This window comes from Jaculus jaculus, chromosome 1 (genome assembly GCF_020740685.1).
Source record: "Jaculus jaculus isolate mJacJac1 chromosome 1, mJacJac1.mat.Y.cur, whole genome shotgun sequence".
Lineage (NCBI taxonomy): Eukaryota > Metazoa > Chordata > Mammalia > Rodentia > Dipodidae > Jaculus > Jaculus jaculus.
In genome coordinates, this window is record NC_059102.1 from 158,925,540 (window position 1) to 158,943,027 (window position 17,488).

General features: G+C 45.2%; 1 protein-coding gene and 1 pseudogene across 1 annotated transcript in view; one reads left to right on the forward strand and one right to left on the reverse strand.

The window, feature by feature from the left end:
* Ighmbp2 (immunoglobulin mu DNA binding protein 2) overlaps window positions 1-17,488 on the reverse strand; it is a 47,117-nt gene that overhangs the window by 9,722 nt on the left and 19,907 nt on the right. The window contains exons 8-11 of the mRNA XM_004656781.2: window positions 10,734-10,908; window positions 1,169-1,351; window positions 799-917; window positions 183-277 (exon numbers count right to left, since the gene is read on the reverse strand). Coding sequence (XP_004656838.2) covers window positions 183-277; window positions 799-917; window positions 1,169-1,351; window positions 10,734-10,908 — 572 coding nt within the window. The remainder of the gene's footprint in view (window positions 1-182; window positions 278-798; window positions 918-1,168; window positions 1,352-10,733; window positions 10,909-17,488) is intronic.
* Window positions 15,466-16,034, forward strand: LOC105943897 (annotated as a pseudogene).

Below are 17,488 nucleotides of genomic sequence, written 5' to 3' on the forward strand. Positions count from 1 at the left end.
AGCGAGAGACAGATGCAGAGACGGGCTCTTGCTCACGTCCTCTGGGCCCTGGGCCGGATTATCATCAGGTCCACCCACCCCTGGTCCTTTCGGCTCAAAAGCAACACACTCTCCCTCTCTTCAGTCTCTCAGTTAGCTGAGTCCAGCTGATACAGAGAGAGACGAAGGGGGGCTCCTTGTACCTGGAGGTTGTAGGGTGCAATGACAGCAATGTCGCCTGCTTGGACACCAGCATCCATCAGGGCCTGGATATGCAAAGACACAAGGCGGACCTCACCTAGAGGAGGCGGGAGAGGAGTCGGGGGGAGGTTTTCAGTGTGGGACACACTGCCCTGGCCTCTGAGACTTGAGTTGTGTTATAAACTTTCTACCTGTTGCGACAGGCAGATATGACAGTGGGCCCAGGGCAACAAGTGTCTTGGAAGCTGACCACCTGAGCAGAGGGTCGCCAAACCTAACAAAAAACGCCTGGCACCGGACCCTGGCCAATGTGACCATCACAGGTCCTGGGCACTGCCCGCTAAGATTCTCAGTCTGAGACAGACCAGGTAGCCCGCCAGCACTCAGAGGAGCGTGGGAAAGCTGCCAGTCTCAGGTGCCCTGTCATCAGCTGTGCCCCCAGGAAGAGCACAGATACCATCCCATCTCTTGGCACGTCCATCTCCAAGCAGCCCATCGGGCTTGCTCTCATCTGTCTGCTACGCAGTGTCTCCCTGAGGCAGGCTCCTGGGATGACTAGGTTCAAAGGGGAGCCGAAGGTCTGCGGGAAGGACCAGGCGAGCCTGGCTGGTGACTCACCCGGGTTCCCCCTGGACTGGTTGTCCTCCTCCTCCAGCTCAAACAGCCCACAGCCAGCAGTGTCCACAAGCAGCAGGGGGACACTCGTCTCCTCCGTGGTAGCCACACCTGGGAGGTCTCTGGCACACAAGGGACAAAGAACGCTGACCTCCTTCACAATCACACTGGCTCTTCCCACCAAGAAAATGGATGGGCTAGCCTATGGGTCCAGCTTTCAGAAAGGCCTAGGGTCCTTTCTAGAAGGTTAGTCTGCTGCCCTAAACTATTAGCAGGACACGTCTCCTTCAGCCTACTGCACAGAGCCAGCTGGGATTGAGGCTGGGACCAGGCAGAGTAGAAGGTGTGGGGGGGCGAGGGTCAGGTCACTCACCTCAGGAGATGCGCTGCCACAGAAGGGTGGGCAGTGAGCTGCCCGTGGTACATGGCTTCGGAGGCCCAGCATGAAATGGCCTGGTGCATACGGTACTGCGTGGTCAGCATCCGAACCACGCTGGAGCCGTGCTCCTCGGCCAGGCGCTCCATCAGGCTGAGGGACAGCCCCGCCAGCGCAGCCCTGTGTCCGGGAGGGGAGAAACAGGAATGAAGACTGAGACCCCAAGTCCAGATGTGACACCAGAGGCAAACTGGAAGAGCAGTCCTCAAACCTTGGGATCCACTGCTTTCTGGGTTCCCATGTAAAGGGGTTGCCTGAGCTACAGTCTGCAAGGTACCCACCAGGACCTGAGAACGCATGCCCTTACATGACAACAGACATTGCGGATCACAGGACGTTACAAGAGGGAGGCAGGGAACCCAAGTCAGAAAAGGCCAGAGGTTTGAGGATGGTGGCTGCTGGCTAGGAAATGGTGGAAGAGGCATGAGCTACCAACTGCAGTGGCCTCCAAGAGCTGGAAAGGCAGGAGGCGAGTCCTCCCTGGTGCCTCCAGACATGCAGCCCTGTTTGGCCCCAACTACAAACCTGCGCCGTCTAAGGCACGAACTCTGGTCATCTGTCACAGCACTGACAAGAATCTAAAATGGGGAAGTTTAAAAAAAAACAAAGTTTTGGGCTGGAGAGATGGCTTAGCGGTTAAGCGCTTGCCTGTGAAGCCTAAGGACCCCGGTTCAAGGCTCAGTTCCCCAGGTCCCACGTTAGCCAGATGCACAAGGGGGCGCACGCGTCTGGAGTTCGTTTGCAGAGGCTGGAAGCCCTGGCGCGCCCATTCTCTCTCTCTTCCTCTATCTGTCTTTCTCTCTGTGTCTGTTGCTCTCAAATAAATAAATTAAAAAAAAAAAAGTTTAAAAAAACTAAGCCTGGGGCTGGGGAGATGGTTCAGGGGTAAGAGCCCTTGCTGTGCAAGCATGTGGACCTGAGTTCAATCCCAGCACCCGTGTCAAACGCAGGACAGGCTGCACAAGCTTGAAAGCCCGGTGCTGACAAGAAGATTGCCAGGGCTCACTGGTTAGCCAGGCTGACAGAAAAACAGCAGCTCCAGGTTTAGTGAGAGATTCCGTCTCCAAGAAATAAAGTGGGGACTTGGGAGATTGTTCAGTGGATAAAGATGCCTGTTTGCAAAACTTGTTGGTCTGGGTTCGATTCCCTAGTACCCACCTAAAGCCAGATGCACAAAGTGGCCCATGCATCTGCAGTTCATTTGCAGCGGCGATTGGCTCTGTTGCACCTATACTCTTTGTCTCTTCAAAAATTAATAAAATAAAATTTAAAGGCCACAGCTGCAAGACTCGGCTTGAGCCGCAGGAAAAGCCAGGTGAGGGGATTTTCCACTCATACCGGAGCTCCTCGCAAACTCAAGAAACATGAAGGGAGAACCACAGCGACCAACGGAGGAGCAGATCACAAGGTAGAAGATCACGTGGACCAGCGGGAGAACTAGAGCCACCATCCACAGCCTCCCTTCCCCCACGGCCAGCACAAGCACCAGCAAACACCAGAGACCTGGGGAAGGGAGCTCACAGCACCCAACACCGGCAACCAGAGCAGCGATTCAGTGACCCAGCCAGCCTACTTTAACCCACAGTGCACCAAACAGGGACCCAAGCAGGAGCACAGCATAACTAAGACCAAAGTCATCCCAAAAGGTAACTGGGATTATAACCAGGTCAGTACCCGCCAAATAAGCCCGGTATTTAGGTTGAATCAGAAGTGCTAATTGCACCTTCCATATCAGGATAAATTATATGTTAAATGTGATGGATGGCTGGATTTTCCATTCTTAAATAAGCTGTATTTTGGGCTTGTTATTTGTTGCTTCCTGATTTATAGTGGCTTTGTTTCCTCTTCTGTTGTACATTAGGGAAGGGTCTCACTTGATCACAAGCTGACTTGGAACCCCCAACAGACCAGAAATCTTACCCTCCTAGTTAAGAGTGTGGGGCAACACACACCCTAAGGGACAGTGACTTTGTTAGAGGATCTGGTTGTCATAATACCTACTCTTGCACAAATACTCTGTGCTGGTTTTCATTGACTGTGTATATTGTTTAGTTAAATTTTAGAATCTGTCTATATTTTGTTCCACTCAGCCTACTTGAATACTCTCATAGCAGGCAAACCCAACATCAAGGGTCACTTCTGTAGAAACTCTGAAAGTCTTAAGAGCCACACCTAGCACCTTAAGCTCCTACCCTGAAGATATATAACATCAGGTTGATTGACACATCTAATAATACTGAAGCTAACTAGAAAATCTAAGCATTAACTTAATCCAAGATGCAAAAATATGTACATTATAACATAAGAAACACCAAAAATCAAGACAATATAAATCCACCAAAAAGTTATTAATGCATCAGAAATGACTTCCAGGGCTGTAGAGAAGGCTTAGCTGTTAAGCGCTTGCCTGTGAAGCCTAAGGACCCCAGTTTGAGGCTTGATTCCCCAGAACCCACGTGATGCACAAGGAGTGCACACATCTGGAGTTCGTTTGCAGTGGCTGGAGGCCCTGGCATGCCCATTCTCTCTCTCTCTCTTTCTCTATCTCTCTGCCTGTCACTCTCAACTAAATAAATAAATAAAAATAAACAGAAATGACCTCCAGTGAGAATAAGTTAGAGAAAATGCCTAAGATATCAAAAGAATGATTATAAATATGCTCAAAGGAGTCAAAGAAAAAATCAAAGGAATAGGAATCAAAGACGACTCAGGAAACCAATTTAATGACATAAAGAGGTCAATACAAGACATAAGTAAGGAAATAGAAATAATAAAGAAAAACCAGTCAGAATTACTAGAAGAACACAGTCAATGAAATAATAAACTCTGTAGAAAATCTCACCAGCAGAATGAAGGAGAGGACAGATTATCTACACTAGAAGACCAGGTGGCAGAAGAAAGAGAAAAACAAACTAATAGGAAAGTATGAATGGGAATTTCAAGATATTCGAGACACTATGAAAAGACCAAACGTAAGAATTCAGGGTATAGAAGAAAGGAGAAGAATTACACTCCAAAGGCATAGTAGGTGTTTTAACAAAATCATAGAAGAAAACTTTCCCCAAATTGGGAAAGAGGTGCCAATGAAGATACAGGAAGCCTTTAGAACACCAACCAGACAAAACCTACAAAGAACCTCTTCTCACCATGTTATAATTAAACTACCAAACATACAAATCGAAGAGAAAATATTGAAAGCAGTTAGAGAGAAAAATCAAGTCACATACAAAGGCAAGCCCATCAGATTCACAGCAGATTATTCAACACAAACTTTAAAAGCCAGAAGGCCTTGGAGTGATGTATTCCAAGTTCTGAAAGATAACAACTGTCAACCAAGGTTACTTTATCCTGCAAAGCTATCCACTCAAATAGACAGAGAAATAAGAACATTCCACAACGAAAGCAGGCCAAAGGAATATTTGAAGACAAAATCAGATCTACAGAAAATACTTGAGCTGGGCGTGGTGGCGCACGCCTTTAATCCCAGCACTCGGGAGGCAGAGGTAAGGAGGATCGCCATGAGTTCAAGGCCACCCTGAGATGACAGAGTTAATTCCAGGTCAGCCTGGACCAAAGTGAGACCCTACCTTGAAAAAACAAACAAACAAACAACAAAAAAAGAAAATTCTTGAAAGAATCCTCCATGCTGAAGAAAAAGAAAAGCACACATATAAGGAACCTGGAAAAAACAAACCGTACTCAAATACTAGTTAATACAAGAGAGCAAAGGTAAAACCGGAAGAATTACAAAAACGAATGACAAAAATAAATACACACCTTCAATAAAATCTCTTAATATTAACGGCCTCAATGCCCCAACCAAAAGACATAGGTTTGCAGACTGGGTTAACCAGCAGGATCCTTCAATTTGTTGCCTCCAAGAAACTCACCTTTCTACAAAAGATGGACAATATCTTAGGGTGAAAGGTTGGAAAACACTGTTTCAAGCAAATGGGGCTAAAAAACAAGCAGGGGTTGCTATCCTAATTCGTGACAAGGTAGACTTCAGTCCAACATTAGTTAGGAAAGATAAGGAAGGTCACTTTATACTGATTAAAGGCACAGCCCAACAAGAAAACATTACAATCCTAAACATATATGTCCTAACATGGGGGCTCCCAACTACATCAAACACTATTAGAACTAAAGTCACAGATAACACCAAACACAGTGGTAGTGGGTGACTTCAACACCCCACTCTCATCAATTGACAGGTCATCCCAGGAAAAAATAAAGAGACAGGCATCTGGATTAAATCAGGTCATAGAACAAATGAACCTAACAGATATATACAGGACATTTCACCCAAATGCTGCAGAATACACATTCTTTTCAGCAGCACATGGAATGTTCTCTAAAATAGACCATCTATTAGGACACAAAGCAAATCTTAAAAAATACAGGAAAACTGAAATACTTCCTTGCATTCTATCTGACCACAATGGAATCAAACTACAAATCAATTGCAAGAAAAGCTATAAAGCATACACAAAATCATGGAAACTAAACAATATACTACTAAATGATGAATGGGTCAATGAAGAAATGAAGAAGGAAATCAAAAAAATTGTAGAGTCAAACGACAATGAGAACACAACATACCAAAACCTCTGGGACACAACGAAGGCAGTCCTAAGAGGTAAATTTATAGCTTTAAGTGCCTATATTAAGAAATTTGAAAGGTTGCAAGTAAATGACCTAATGTTTCACCTTAAAGCCTTGGAAAAAGAAAAACAAGACAAACTGAAAATCGGCAGACAGGAAATAATAAAGTATAGGGCAGAAATTAATGAAATAGAAACAAAAATATAAAGAATAAATGCAACAAAGAGTTGGTTCTTTGAAAGGATAAGCAAGATCAATACACCCTTAGCAAATCTGACCAAAAGAAAGAGAGAAGAGACACAAATTAATAAAATTAGAGATGAAAAAGGTAACATCACAACAGATAACAGAGGACTTCCGGTTAAGATGGCGGCGTAGGTACCACGCCAAAGCAGCCTAGGGGGGAAAAAACCAAAAAAACTCAGCAGAATACACACTTTTACTAAAAAGTGAGGTGTATAGGAAATTGTGGTGGCAGCGGAGAAGTAGAAGAGTTATAGAGCATCCAGAGCCTGCACAGGCGGGAAGGGCGGCTCCGGCAGCTCGGCCAATCGCTGCAACCACGGCGCAGAAGAAAACCGCCAGACTCTCGGCTCGAGCCGCAGGAAAAGCCAGGTGCGGGATTTTTCCCTCACACCGAGCTCTCCGCAACTCGGGAAACGTGAGGGGAGAGCGGCAGCGAGCAGCGGAGGAGCAGACCGGGAGGTAGAAGAACACGTGGAGCAGCGAGACAACCAGAGCAGCCGAGGCTCCCTCCCCTCCCCTACCCCAACGCCTGAACCCAGCTCCAGCGAACACAGCAGCGGCCCGGGACCGGCCACGCCAACTTGGGCTGACGGCGGGACCCAAGCAGGAGCAGAGTTCGGCAGCAACTTCAGCGGCTCTAGCACCGGTACCAGCGGCCCCAGCAGCAGCGGACCCAGGAGCGGCAGCGGCGGCAGATCCCGCAGCAGCGGCTTCGGGGGGAGCAGCGGCGGTGGTCACGGCAGCGGCAGCTTCAGCAGCGGTGGTGGCTCCGGTGGTGGCAGCTACGGCAGCAGCAGAGGCAGCAGCAGTGGCTCAGTTTGCCCCTTAGGAAAAGCAAGTGCCCAGCTCCAGAAATCAGAACAGCAGCCCGACGACCCAGGCAGCAACTTGACTGAGACCAAAATCACCCAAGGTAACTGGGATTGCACCAGGGAAGGGTCTCACTTGGTCGCAAGCTGACTTGGATCCCTCAACAGACCAGAAATCTAAACCTCTTTGTTGATAGAGGATCTGGCCATTATAATAACTACTCTTGCATACATACTCGGGGCTGTTTTTGATTGAATGTGTACAGTGTTTAGTTAAATTTTAGAATCTACCTGTATTTTATTCCACTCAGCCTGCTTGAATACTCCTATAGCAGGGAAACTCAACCCCTAAGAACATCTTTGTAGATACTCTGAGAGTCTTAAGAGCCACACCTAATACCTTAAGGTCCTACCCTGAAAATATATTACATCAAATCAATTGATACAGCTAAGAATACACAGCTAGCTAGAAAATCCAAGCATTAACTTAATCCAAGATGCAAAAATATATACATTATAACACAAGAAACACTAAAAAGCAAGACGATATAAATCCACCTAAAAGTATTAATGCATCAGAAATGTCCTCCAGTGAGAAAGAGTTAGAGGAAATACCTGAGAAAGAGTTCAAAAGAATAATTATAAATATGTTCAAAGAGGTCAAAGAACACATGAAAATAATCAAAGAAGAAATCAAAGAGGAAATCAAAGGAATCAAAGAAGAGGCAGGACACCAATTTAATGAAATAAAGAAGGCAATACAAGACATAAATAGGGAAATAGAAATAATAAAGAAAAACCAGTCAGAATTACTAGCAATGAAGAACACAGTTAATGAAATAAAAAACTCTGTAGAAAATCTCACCAGTAGAATGGATGAGGGAGAGGACAGAATATCTAAGCTAGAAGACCAGGTGGCAGACCTAATGCAGTCCAACAAAGAGAAAGACAAACTTATAGAAAAGTATGAGTGGGAATTTCAAATTATTCGGGACACTATGAAAAGATCCAATATAAGAATTCAGGGCATAGTAGAAGGAGAAGAAATCCACTCCAGAGGCATAGTAGGCATCTTCAACAAAATCATAGAGGAAAATTTCCCCCAAATTGGGAAAGAGGTGCCAATACAGATACAGGAAGCCTTTAGAACCCCAGCCAGACAAAACCCAGAAAGAACCTCTCCTCACCACATTATAATCAAACTTCCAAACAACAGATAACAGAGAAATTCAAAAAATCATAGGGACATACTATAAAAACATATACTCCACCAAGTATGAAACTCTGAAAGAAATGGATGATTTCCAGCCGGGCGCGGTGGCGCACGCCTTTAATCCCAGCACTTGGGAGGCAGAGGTAGGAGGATCGCCATGAGTTCGAGGCCACCCTGAGACTACAGAGTTAATTCCAGGTCAGCCTGGACCAGAGTGAGACCCTACCTCGAAAAACCAAAAAAAAACCCAAAAAAAAAAAAAAAAAAAAAAGGATGATTTCCTTGATTTATATGACCTACCTAAATTAAATCAAGATGAGATTAATCACTTAAGTAGACCTACAACAAGTATGGAAATCCAAGCAGTTATTAAAAGTCTCCCAACTAGGGCTGGAGAAATGGCTTAGCAGTTAAGCATTTGCCTGTGAAGCCTAAGGACCCCGGTTCGAGGCTCGGTTCCCCAGAACCCACGTTAGCCAGATGTACAAGGGGCACACACGTCTGGAGTTCGTTTGCAGTAGCTGGAAGACCTGGTGTGCCCATTCTTTCTCTCTCTCTCCCTCTTTCTCTGTCTGTCACTCTTAAATAAATAAAAATAAACAGCAAAAATATTTTTTTAAAAATCTCCCAACTAAAAAAGTCCAGGCCCAGATGGATTCACTGCTGAATTTTACCAGACCTTCAGGGAAGAACTAACACCATTGCTTCTTAAGCTCTTCCATAAAATAGAAAAAGAAGGAATCCTACCAAACTCACTCTATGAAGCCAGCATTACCCTAATACCAAAACCAGGCAAAGACAGGACAAAAAAAGAAAATTACAAACAAATCTCCCTCATAAACATAGATGTAAAAATTCTCAACAAAATATTGGCAAACAGAATACAAGAATATATCAGAAAGAGCATTCACCCCAATCAAGTAGGCTTTATCCCAGAGATGCAGGGATGGTTCAACATATGCAAAATTAATAAATGTAACATATTATATAAATGGTCTGAAGGACAAAAATCGCATAATCATCTCATTAGATGCAGAGAAAGCATTGACAAAATCCAGTATCCTTTCATGATAAAAGTCCTACAGAGACTGGGAATAGAAGGAACATACCTCAACATAATAAAGGCTACTTATGATAAGCATACTGCCAACATCTTACTAAAGGTGGAAAAACTGGAAGCTTTTCCACTAAAACCAGGAACAAGACAAGGGTGTCCACTGTCCCCACTTTTATTTAATATAGTACTGGAAGTCTTAGCTATAGCAATAAGGCAAGAGACACACAAAAAAGGGATACAAATTGGAAAGGAAGAGATCAAGTTATCATTATTTGCAGATGACATGATTCTATACATAAAGGGCCCTAAAGACTCTACCAGCAAACTGTTAGAGCTGATAAACACGTATATCCATGTAGCAGGATATAAAATAAACACACAAAAATCAGTAGCCTTCCTATGTGCTAACAACAAACACACAGAGTATGAAATCAGAGAACCACTTCCAACCACAACTACATCAAAAAAAAAAAAAAAAAAAAAAAAAAGTACCTTGGAATAAACCTAACCAAGGAAATGAAGGAACTCTAAAATGAAAACTTTAAAACACTCAAGCAAGAAATTGCAGAAGACACTAGGAAATGGAAAGACATCCCTTGTCCTTGGAGCAGAAGAATCAATATTGTGAAAATGGCAATCAACCAAAAGCAATCTACACATTTAATGCAATCCCCATTAAAATTCCAATGGCATTACAGACACAGAAAAAACAATCCAAAATTTCATTTGGAAGCACAAAAAATCTTGAATATCTAAAACAATACTGATGAACAAAAATAAGGCTGGTGGTATTACCATACCTGATTTTAACCTATACTACAGAGCCATCATAACAAAAACAGCATGGTACTGGCACAAAAGCAGACATGTAGATCAATGGAACAGAATAGAGGACCCAGATGTAAGTCCGGGTAGCTACAGCAAAATAAGCCGGGCGTGGTGGTTCACACCTTCAATCCCAGCACAGCTCTATATGACTGACCCATCAGGTGTTTCATATGGTTACTGGGGATGCGCTATTAGCAAAGCCAGGCAAGCTGCAAAGACAGAAATAGAAAAACTCCAGATGAAAGAAATGACCCATCGTGATGGAGTCAAAGAAGTGGCAAAAATCATTTACATAGTTCACGATGAAATTAAAGATAAAGCTTTTGAACCAGAGCTCAGGTGAGTTGGTGAATTAACTAAAGGAAGACATGAAATTCCCTTAGATCCAAAAGATCTAAGGGAAGAAGCAGAGAAACATGCTAAGAAATCATTGAGAGAAGAAGATGAATCAGATGGTGATAATATGTAACTTTTTGTTCAGTACCTATTCTGTTAAATATTTCTGTGACAGTCCTATGAAACTATTTAGCATCATGGATTATACACAGTGACCAATTTTCATTAAATTTTTGTCTTTTTTTAAAAAAAAAAAGATGAGCAACACAGGAGGAGAGGTAGTGGAGAAATGTCCAACAGAGGCTTGGCTCGGCTTCATGATGAACCTGGAGTCAGAGGCTAGTCCTGAGAATGGCAGGAGGAAGGGACAGGGAAGACCAACGGAGACTCCACAGAAGTGTGTCTTACTTGTGGGAGACGGTGGTAGGCGGCAGCTGTTTGTGGTCTCCAGCCAGGATGCACTTCCTGGCCTTCAGCAGAGGGATCCAGCAGCTGGCTTCCAGGGCCTGGGCGCACTCATCCACGACCACCACATCGAAGTGGCTCTCGGGCAGCAGCTTCAGGGGGCCGTCAGGGGATGCGCCTGGTCAGAAGAGAAAGCAGGGGGCTGGAGAGATGGCTCAGTGGTTAAGGTGCTTGCCTGCAAAACCTAAGGACCTGAATTTGATTTCCCAGCACCCACATAAAACCAGATGCACAAAGTGGTGCATGCATCTGGAGATCATTTGCAGCGGTCAGGGGCCCTGGTGTACCCATTCTATCTCTGTCTCTATTTCTCTGCCTGTCTCTCTCTCTCTCTGCTTACAAGTAAATAAGTAAAATGATTTTTTAAAAAGGCCAAGCATGGTGGCGCATGCCTTTAATCCCAGCACTTGGAGGCAAAGGTAAGAGGATTTCTATGAGTTCGAGGCCACCCTGAGACTACATAGCGTATTCCAGGTCAGCCTGGGCTAGAAGGAGACCCTACCTAGAAAAAAAAAAAGGGGGGGTGGGGGATGGAGAGATAGCTCAGCAATTAAGGCACTTACCTGCAAAGCCAAAAGAATCAGATTTGATTCCCCAGTACACATGTAAAGTCAGATGCACAAAATGGCACATGTATCTGGAGTTCTTTTGCAGTGACTAGATGCCCTGGTATACCCATTCTCTCCCTCTTTCTCTTTCTTTTCTCTCTCTCAGTACGGGTCAATAATTTTTTTGTTTTGTTTTGTTTTTGTTTTTCGAAGTAGGGTTTCACTCTAGTCCAGGCTAACCTGGAATTCATTATGTATTCTCAGGGTGGTCTTGACCTCATGGTGATCCTCCTACCTCTGCCTCCCGAGTGCTGGGATTAAAGGCGTGCACCACCACACCCGGCAAATAAAATATTTTTTAAAAGAAAGGGAAAGTGTGACCTAACAGTCATGCCAGCTGAGTCATTTCAGACTCCTGATAAGCCTGCTGCTTCGTGATCTCATCTTGTATTGAAACTATGTTAAGAAAGTCAGGCATAGTGGTGTATATGAGTTCAAGGCAAGCCTGTCTCAAAAAAGGGGGGTGGGCTGGAGCAATGGCTTAATGGTTAAGGTGCTTGCCTACGAAGCCTAAGGACACAGGTTCGACTCCCCAGAACCCACATAAGCAGACACACAAGGTGACACATGCGCACAAGGTGGAACACACATCTGGAGTTCAATTACAATGCCTAGAGGCCCTGGTGCACCAATTCTCTCCCTCTCATAAAAAGCTTAAAAAAGGCAAGCATGGTGGCTCATGCCTTTGATCCCAGCACTAGGCAGATTGCTTAAAAACTTGTGAAGGACTAACAACTGAGGATCAGTCCTTCTGAGTCTTTTTTTTTTTTTTTAATATTTTTTGTTCATTTTTTATTTATTTATTTGAGAGCAACAGACACACAGAGAAAGACAGATAGAGGGAGAGAGAGAATGGGCGCGCCAGGGCTTCCAGCCTCTGCAAACGAACTCCAGACGCGTGCGCCCCCTTGTGCATCTGGCTAACGTGGACCTGGGGAACGGAGCCTCGAACCGGGGTCCATAGGCTTCACAGGCAAGTGCTTAACCGCTAAGCCATCTCTCCAGCCCTCCTTCTGTGTCTTATTAGGGTAGTGACCTCAGCACAGGCTCTCCAACCTGTAGCCACCAACATTAACCACTCATCTGGAGCCGTCCCAAACCCAAGCTGCATTATTCTAATATCTCACCGGCACCGTTTTAACAAATTTAGGTTTTTGCACGTATATGCTGTGTCTGCATGTCGTGTTCCTGAGTGAGGGGATGCGGGTGCCTATGTCTTTCTCAATTACTCTCCACCTTATTCTTTTTTTTAAAAAAAAATATTTTATTTATTTGTGAGCACAGGGTGAGAGTGAGGATATATCAGGTCCTCCTGCCACTGCAAACTAACTGCAGGCACATGTGCCACCTGTGTATTTGGCTCTACATGGGTACTGGGGAACTGAACCCAGCTGGTACGCCTTGCAAGCAAGTACCTTTAACCACTGAGTCATCTCCAGACCCAGCCCTCCACTTTATATCTTGGGACAAGGTCTTTCATTGAGCTTACAGCCTACCAATCTGGCTAGACAACAAGCTAGCAAGCCCGAGGGATCCTGCTGCCTCCACCTCTGTGCTAGAAGTATAGGTGCACACTGCTGTGCCTAGCTCCACCCCTCCCCCCCCACACACACACCAAGGTAGGGTCTCACTCTAGCCCAGGCTGACCTGGAATTCACTATGTAGTCTTAGGCTGGCCTCAAACTCACAGTGATCCTTCTACTTCTGCCTCCCAAGTGCTGGAATTAAAGGCGTGTGCCACCACGCCTGGCAGTGTGCCTAGCTTTTATGTGGGTGCTGGGGGTCAAACTCAGGTCCTCACGATAGTGTGTCAAGCACTTTACCTACTAAGCTATCTCCCCAGCCACCCACCCCACGTCCTTTTTTTTTTTTTTTTTTTTTTTTTTGAGAGCAGGTCTTACTCTTATCTCAGGGTTGCCTAGAACTTGCTAGGTTGGCCAGTTAGGGCTAGAGAGATGGCCCAGCAATTAAAGGTGCTTGTTTGCAAAGCCTGCTGGCCAGGTTCAATTCCCAAGTACCCAAGTAAAAGCCCAGATACACAAAATTGTACATGCACCTGAAGTTCATTTGCAGGGTAAGAGGCACCTATTCTCTCTCTCTCTTTCTCTTTTCTGGCTTGCAAATAAATAAATTTTAAAAATATTTTTTAAATAAAAAAATGATTTACAGCAATCTTTCAGCTTTGCCTCCTGAGTGCTGGGATTATAGGCGAGAGCCACCATACCCAGCTTCTAAATTTAGAATTAAATATTTTTCCTCCAAGCTTCCGCCACCCCTAGGATATACAGAACAACTCATTACTGGGTGGTCACTAGGAATGTCTCGGTGCATTTGGTAACCCCATTCAAAACCACAGCACAATTGTTCCACTGTGGAGTGGGTATCTAGCCAGGAGCAGCCTGGAGCCAGCCTTGCACGTGGTGTGGCAATCCCCCTACTGTGAGCTGGCTTCCTCATCAGGATAAGAACTGGCACAAGTTTGATTTTAATAAATGCTAGGCCCAGGCTGGAGAGATGGCTTAGCGGTTAAGCACTTGCCTGTGAAGCCTAAGGACCCTGGTTCAAGGCTCAATTCCTCAAGACCTACAGAAGCCAGATACACAAGGTAGCACATGCATATGGAGTTCATTTGCAGTGGCTGGAGGTCCTGGTGTGCCCATATTCTCTCTCTCTGTCTCTTTCTCTCTTTGTCTGTCTGTTGCTCTCAAATAAATGAATAAAAATAAACAACAAAAAAAAAGCCGGGCGTGGTGGCACACGCCTTTAATCCCAGCACTCAGGAGGCAGAGGCAGGAGGATCCCCGTGAGTTCAAGGCCACCCTGAGACTCCATAGAGAATTCCAGGTCAGCCTGGGCTAGAGTGAGACCCTACCTCAAAAAACCAATAAATAAATAAATGAACAAAAAACCCTACCTTTCCAACCAGAGTGAGTGGTGCTATCAATAAACACATGATTTTATGACAAAGACATGTGTCCCAGAACTGACTGCAGAGAAAACTAGAGAAGTTCCCTAGAGGACCCAGCATTCCACCTGGGCTTCAGACAATTAAGAATGGCCTTAGATCACAGACAAGACTTCACAGTGTAAAGACAGCCCACCTTTAGAGAAGCCCTTCTAGGAACTTCCAGGTTCCCCAACTGTGGTGGTTTGAGTAGATGGTCCCCAATATATTCAGTTTTTTATTAGTTTGTAGTTTACATCTGCAGCCACCAGGCTGGAGGCAGTGTCACTGGGTGGATCTTAAGGTGTGGTGGTGGGTTTGAGATTTCAATCTAAAGATTTGCAAAGTGTGCCTAGCTGGAGTTCCTGAAGTGTGCTGTGTGCCTTTTAGGCTTGGGCTTCTCTCTCTCTGCTTGGTCCTGTGAAGGCAAGCCAGCTCCTTTGGCCATTATGGAACTTCCCCTGGATCTGTAAGCTTCAATAAATATCCCTTCCTCCAGAACTGCGCCTGGTCTGGAAGTTCAGCTCAGCGAACCTGAAGCTGTCTGCTACACTAACCAACCAGAGGGGCCAAGAGGCCCATAAGGGCCACCAGGGGACCTCGTGGCAGGAGGATGTTGTGGTTTGGACGTAGAATGTTCCCACAGGCTCATGTGCTTGAACACCTGGCCCAACTGCTGGCGCTGTTTGGAGAGGTTGTGGGGCCGTCGGTGGGTGGAAGGAGTGGGTTACTAGGGGCATGAGGTTTTGCAGTCCAGCGCCACTTCCCGTCCATGACTGCAGATGCAATGTGACCAGTCACCCTCATGCTCCAGCCACCAAGACTCCCTGCCAGAATGGACTCACTGTGAGCAATAATAACCCCCTTACATTGTTCCTTGTCAGGAATTTGGTCACAGCAACAAGAAAGCACTCAGTTCCCTGGAGTGCAGGTGACGTCCTTAAAGCCAGCGACGTTAGCGCAGATGAGGGATTGATGGCTTCTGGGGACTTCCTCCACAAAGTGCCAATACCTCCAAGACAGTCAGAATCCACTGGTTTCAGGACTCGGGAAACTGACTGGTCATTATCAATCCCAGGAACATTTATTCAAGAAAAAGAAGCTTGAGCCAAGTCTGCTGGCAATGGCGTTCAGTTTCAAGAAGGCAAACATGGCATCAAGTACCCAGAGGCAGAGGATGCGCCCTAAGCCCTGAACTCACTGAGGAGCAGAAACAGGAAACCCGGGAAGCTTTCGATCTCTGACACTGACGGAACTGGGACCATGCTAAGGAACTAAAGGTGGCAACGAGGGCCCTGGGCTTTGAACCCAAGAAAGAAAATATCAAGAAAATGATAAGCAAAATTGATAAGGAAGGAACAGGAAAAACGAACTTTAGTGCTTTTTTGACAGTGTTAACTCGGAAAATACCAAAGAAGAAATCTTGAAAGTTTTCAAGCTCTTGGATAATGATGAAACTAGGAAGATATCATTCAAAAAAATCTGTAACATGTGGCCAAGGAGTTGGGCAAGAACCTGACGAATGAGGAGCTGCAGGAAACCGATGAAGCTGGTCGCAGTGGATCAGACAAGGTCACTGAGCAAGAGTTCCTACGCATCATGAAAAGAGCAGCCTCTACGGAGATCAGCATTTCCTACTGTACCGCAAGCACAGATTTAGTGCCTGCCATTTGTGTGAAATTTGGCTTTTGAAAACACAAATCTACCCTTCCCAGACCTGGATAACTTTAGCCATGACCTTAAATCTATTTTAGACTTTTGGAAGTGTTCTTTGATAACTGAATTCTTTGTAAAACAAACAAACAAACAAACAAAAAAACAACCTGCCAATTTCTTCTGGAAAGCACATCAGAGCACAGTAGAGGGGAATGGGTCTTAAAGTCTGACTACCTGCCATTTCTTCCCATTGGCCATGCATCTCCATTTCTCTTCTCTTCTCCTTTCCTTTCTCTTTCTCTTTCTTTCCTCGTCTTAGAGGTAGGGTCTCGCTCTAGCACAGGCTGACCTGTAATTCACTGTGTAGTCTCAGGGTGGCCTTGAACTCCTGGCAATCCTCCTACCTCTGCCTCCCAAGTGCTGGGATTAAAGGCTTGTGCCACCACACAGGGCTCAGAACCATTTCTTTTCTTTTCTTTTTTTTAAATTTTTGTTTATTGATTGATTAACAGAGAAAGAGGGAGAGAGGGAGAGAATGAGCACCTGAGGGCCTCGAGCCACTGCAAACAAACTCCAGATGCTGTGCCCCTTGTGCATCTGGCTAATGTGGGTCCTGTGGAATCGAACCTGGGTCATTTGGCTTTGCAGGCAAATGCCTTAACCGCTAAGCCATCCTGCCAGCCCAGAACCATTTCTTAAAAGCCCATGTAGGGGCTGGAGAGATGGCTTACTAGTTAAGCGCTTGCCTGTGAAGCCTAAGGACCCTGGTTCAAAGCTTGCTTCCCCAGCACCCACGTAAGCCAGGTGTACAAGGAGGCACATGCATCGAGTTCGTTTGCAGTGGCTAGAGGCCCTGGCGCGCCCATTCTCTCTCTCTCTCTGCCTCTTTCTCTCTCTGTCACTCTCAAATAAATAAATAAAAACAAACAAAAAAATTTAAGAGCCCATGTACCCATGTCTCCACAAGCAGTGGTTGGTTGTTCAAATGTTTCATTTTTTAAGTTAACCTGCAGTTCTCTCTTTTATAAAGCCCAGTGAATGTCTTCTCTGGCATTTGGGTGTCTGTTAACAAATTTGTTTTAACTTAAAAATAAAGCTTTTCCTAGATTAAAAGAGCGGTGGGGGGGGGGGGGAGAAAGGAAAAGGGAAAGGAAAAGAAGAGAAAAAGTTTAGCCAGACGTAGTGGTACACACCTTTAATTCCAACACTTGGGAAACAGAGGTAAGAAGATTGCTGGTTTGAGGCTAGCCTGGGACTACAGAGTGAGTTCTAGATCAACCCAAACTACAGTGAGACCCTACCTCAAAAAAAGAAAGAAAGAGAGAAAATAAAGAAAAGGAAGCTAAATTCTGGCACTGGAGCTCTAAGGCACTGAAAGCGCCTTGTTCTCAACCACCTCTCTCCCATTACAAGAAACTTCTGAACCCCCCCCCACAAAAAAAATTAAAACCAAGATTTCATGAAGAAAAAAAAAAAAAAGAAACCAGGGC